We start from the raw sequence: 3,946 nt of genomic DNA on the forward strand, positions 1-3,946 counted from the left end.
TCCTGGAGAGAGAGGAAATATCACTCCAAACAGTCACACCAGAAGCCAAGATGCTGAGGGGAAAAGACTTGAGGGACTGCCTTCATCTCCTCTGACAGCTGGGGAAACTGAGGCTCACAGAGGCCATTCTCCCAAGTGGCTTGACTCATGGCCCGTGCCACACCCTCACTTGGTCCAACTCGGGACAATATTGGGAATGACTCGGCTTCTTGCTTCAAAATGATCATTTTACCAAAATGCTAGACACATTTGCCTGAAATGTACATTTATTACTTTTACTCATTTCCAATTTAATGGAATGATGTCATCCCATTTTTGAGAATGTTTTGCCATCTTTTTGCCATCTCAAGGCTTTCAAAAAACTAAGGTGGGCTCACCCTGAGATGAATAGAGTTTTTAAAATGGTTTTGTTTTTCTTTTTAAATTGGACAAAACAGAAGACACACTAAAGAGTTGAAAGAATTTGACGGGGCGCCTGGGTGGCTCAGTTGGTTAAGCATCCAGCTTCAGCTCAGGTCATGACCTCACGGTTGGTGGCTTCGAGCCCCGTATTGGGTTCAGTGCTGACAGCTCAGAGCATGGAGCCTGTTTCGGATTCTGTCTGTCTCTCTCTGCCCCTCCCCCATTCATGGTCTGTCTCAAAAATAAATACACAGAGAAATTTAAAAAAGAAAAGAGTTGAAAGAATTTGAAACCATATGACTGCTTCCCTATGATGAGCCCTAACCATTCACAACAGTTTCAGCAAAGGACTCCTTAGGTGAATGGAGCCATTAGCCACCGCCCTGGGACTGGAGAGTTTTCACAGAGTGGAGGGGCTTTGAGGTCGATGCAAACCTAGCAGAGACACTGGCACATGCCTCCACGCCTTTAGATAGAGGTTGAATTTAGGGTAGGAGGCAAGAACTCATTACTGAGAATGATGTTGCATGAAGACTGTGAAAGGGGCGGGGTGGGTGGGGGTGGGGGAGACCGTGGGTCAGGGGAGTGGCAGGGCTCAGTTCCAAATATGCAGCACCAAGGACATAGGACATAGATCTAATATTCAGGGCTAGTGATGGTTAAGGACCTCGTGTCCCTCCCTGATCTAGAAGGCTGGGGGCGGGGGGGGGGCGACTAGAGGGGAGGCTGACACATGGAGGACAGAATAAACTCCAAGCCAAGCATCCCAGGCTACAACAGGGGCGCCACCACTTAGGAACCCGGGCAGCCGGGTTTCATGCCTGAAAGTCTGGGAGGTTCACCTCCCTCAATTGTTCTACGGGAATAACTAGATTTACTCTGCGGGGATCTTATAAGGATTAAATGACACAATAGAAATTACCCAGGGCGGCGCGTGGCACAAAAGTAGGCACTCTACCAATTTGCTTCCTCCCACCTCCCCACCACCCACCCCCAGGACAGCATCTAGGCGTGTGAATGGACCCCGGCTGGTACAGGGGGGTGGGGACCCCTTCCATCCCGGAGCCGCCTCCCCCGCCGCCCGGGCCGCTCTTGTCCTCCCATTTGCTGTCCTCGTTGCATCCCGATTAGACGCATTAGCCAGCCCGGCGGCTCCGGTTACAGACGTCTGAATGACAAAGTGCCTCCATTACCGGCGCGGCCCGCCAGCCCAGCCGCCGGGACGCGCTCTGGTTTCAGCACTCCTTCGCCGCGGCCCAGGAAGAAACTCGGACCGCCGCGGTGCGCAGAGCCAGCCCAGAGACGGCAGCCCGGTGGCGAGGCGCAGGCCAGAGCCGCAGGCGTTTCGGTCTCCTTTCCGCGCGGGCCCCCACCTTCCTGAGCTCCCAGGCGCTCGGCGCCCAGCTCCCCTCCTTCCTCGCCCCTTCTCTACTGGGAGGACACTCTCTCCAGCCTTGATCTGGAGCCCGCACCCTCGCCCCTCTGAGCTCTGCACCGCTGGCCGCCCCAGTCCCATCCCTCCAGTCAAGCTGCATCTCTAACCCGCCGCGTTAGTCAGCGAACATGCCCATAGTCACTCCCAAATCTTCGGAGAAGCCACAGGTGCTGACAGCTCCAAGGCGCTGAGCTCTGCCAGTGCCCGGGGAGGGTCTCTGCCCACCGTGGCCCCCGAATTCCGCCGCCCGCCAACTCTGAGGGTGGTATCAAGCCCGCCCCCGCGGAGAAACGAGCTGAGAAGCCGACCTGCCCCCTTTCCGAGGCCTGGGGACCGAGCTGGGAATCAGGTGAGGGACGGTCTAGCTAGCACTGGGGTTTAACTTGCTTGTGAGACCTCGGCCAAGTCGTTTAAACTCTCAGAGCCTCTCAGTCTTTCTTCCTGTAAAATGGGGGTTGCGGATGCAAGGCTCAGGTAAGAGATGAAGATGGCAGGGAGAGTGAGGACACGTCTTCGCCTCTGTTCACATCGCCTGAATATCTAGGGACTGTCACCAGACGGACTTAGATGCTTAAGAGGACCCGCTGTCCTATGCGGAGGCAGGATCCGAGGCACCTGAGCGCCTCCGTCTCCTTCGGTGCCCACCGTCTCCACTGAAAGCTGGGCGGGGCACGGGCGGAATCCAGACTCCCTTGGGCGCTGGAGCCCAGCGAACTGCCGGCGCGGCGCTCGGGTTGCTTAACTCAGTGGGGTCCGAATGGGGGCGCGGCGCGCGGCCCGAGGCGCGCCCGAATCTGCGGGTGGCATAGCCGTCGCAGCTGAGCGCCCCCTGCGGGCCACCTCGGCCAGCGCGACCCGGGGCTGCGCTCCGCCGGCACCTTCCCCGCCTTGCGAGTCCCAGCGCTCTGCACCCTGAAACTTGGCTGCGGCCAGACCGGATCGCACGACGTCTGCTCCGTCCCTTTCGGCCTTAGGCGCTGCTTCAAATCACGACAGCAAGCGCGTCAGAGGAGCCCGTGGGTCGTGAGAGAACCCGGGAACAGGTTCGCCCCGGCGAAGTGGGCGCTCCCTTCCCCGCCTCGGATCCCCGGCCGCATTTCCCGGACTGGGCGAGGCCGCGAGAGAGAGCACGCGACAGGCGCGGGAAGCGTCGGTCCCTCCGCTCTGTCGGCTTGTCCCACGGTGCCTCGGCGAGCAGGCGGGGCCCCGACCACTTCAGGGTCCGCTCTCCCTTCTCCTGCCTCTTTCAATTTGCTTGCATCTTTCTGTCTCCCTCGCTGCCGTCCTTTTCCTGCCCTCCCTAACCCACTTCTCTCTCTGCAACCGACCCCAGGTCCCCGAAGCTCTCCCTCCCACGCCCCTCCCCCCCATTGTCTGCCCAGACCCTCATTGTCCGATGCCCGGTCCCCTCTGCCTCCAGTCCCTCCAACCTCCTCCCCCATTGTTCTATCTCCTCGGCTCCAGTTCCCTGCCCCATCTCCGCTTGTCCCTCCGCATCTCCAATCCCCGTCCCATTCCCCTTCCTTTCGTCCCACTACCCTCCAGAGATCAAGATGCTCACGGGAAAAGTCGCTTCGAGATCCCAGCATCCAAGCGCCCTCTTCGGAAGGACCCAGGCATCCGAGAGAGCCCCTCTCAGCTCTGCCGTGCACACCCTCCGCGGTACCTGAGGACCCCGCGTCCCTGCGACCCTCTCTCCCGCATCTCTATCCTTGGTCTCAGGGTCGCCTCTGCGCTCTGAGAACCGGCGACGCTCCTCCGTGGATCCAGGCATCGGAGCTCCTCTCCTGCCATCCACGCCCGGCATCTGGGACACTACCCCCCCCCCATTGCTCTGTTCCGTGTTCCCTTGGGGGAACCTGAGCTCATTGGGGTTCCCTCCGGAGAGAGGGCGCGGGCTCCCCTCCGGCTTGCACTCACCCCCAGGAGCAGCAGCAACAGCAGCAGCAGCAGCGGGCGCGGCCCGTCCATGGCGCAGCCCGCGGCACCTGCCCCAGTCGCCCGCCTCCCGCGGCAGCGCTCGGCTTCCAGTTGAGTCCGCTCGGCGGCCGGAGAGGGCTGCGCCGCGCTGCGCTCCGGCGCCCGCCCCCGGGAGCTGGCCGCGGCTCC

At 60.4% G+C, this 3,946-nt stretch overlaps 1 protein-coding gene across 1 annotated transcript in view; it reads right to left on the reverse strand.

The window, feature by feature from the left end:
* NGFR (nerve growth factor receptor) overlaps positions 1-3,946 on the reverse strand; it is a 21,574-nt gene that overhangs the window by 16,054 nt on the left and 1,574 nt on the right. Inside the window, exon 4 of the mRNA XM_029927013.1 lies at positions 3,758-3,942. Within this exon, the coding sequence (XP_029782873.1) occupies positions 3,758-3,942 (185 nt within the window). The remainder of the gene's footprint in view (positions 1-3,757; positions 3,943-3,946) is intronic.

The sequence above is a fragment of the Suricata suricatta genome, chromosome 17 (genome assembly GCF_006229205.1).
Source record: "Suricata suricatta isolate VVHF042 chromosome 17, meerkat_22Aug2017_6uvM2_HiC, whole genome shotgun sequence".
In the NCBI taxonomy this organism is placed as follows: domain Eukaryota; kingdom Metazoa; phylum Chordata; class Mammalia; order Carnivora; family Herpestidae; genus Suricata; species Suricata suricatta.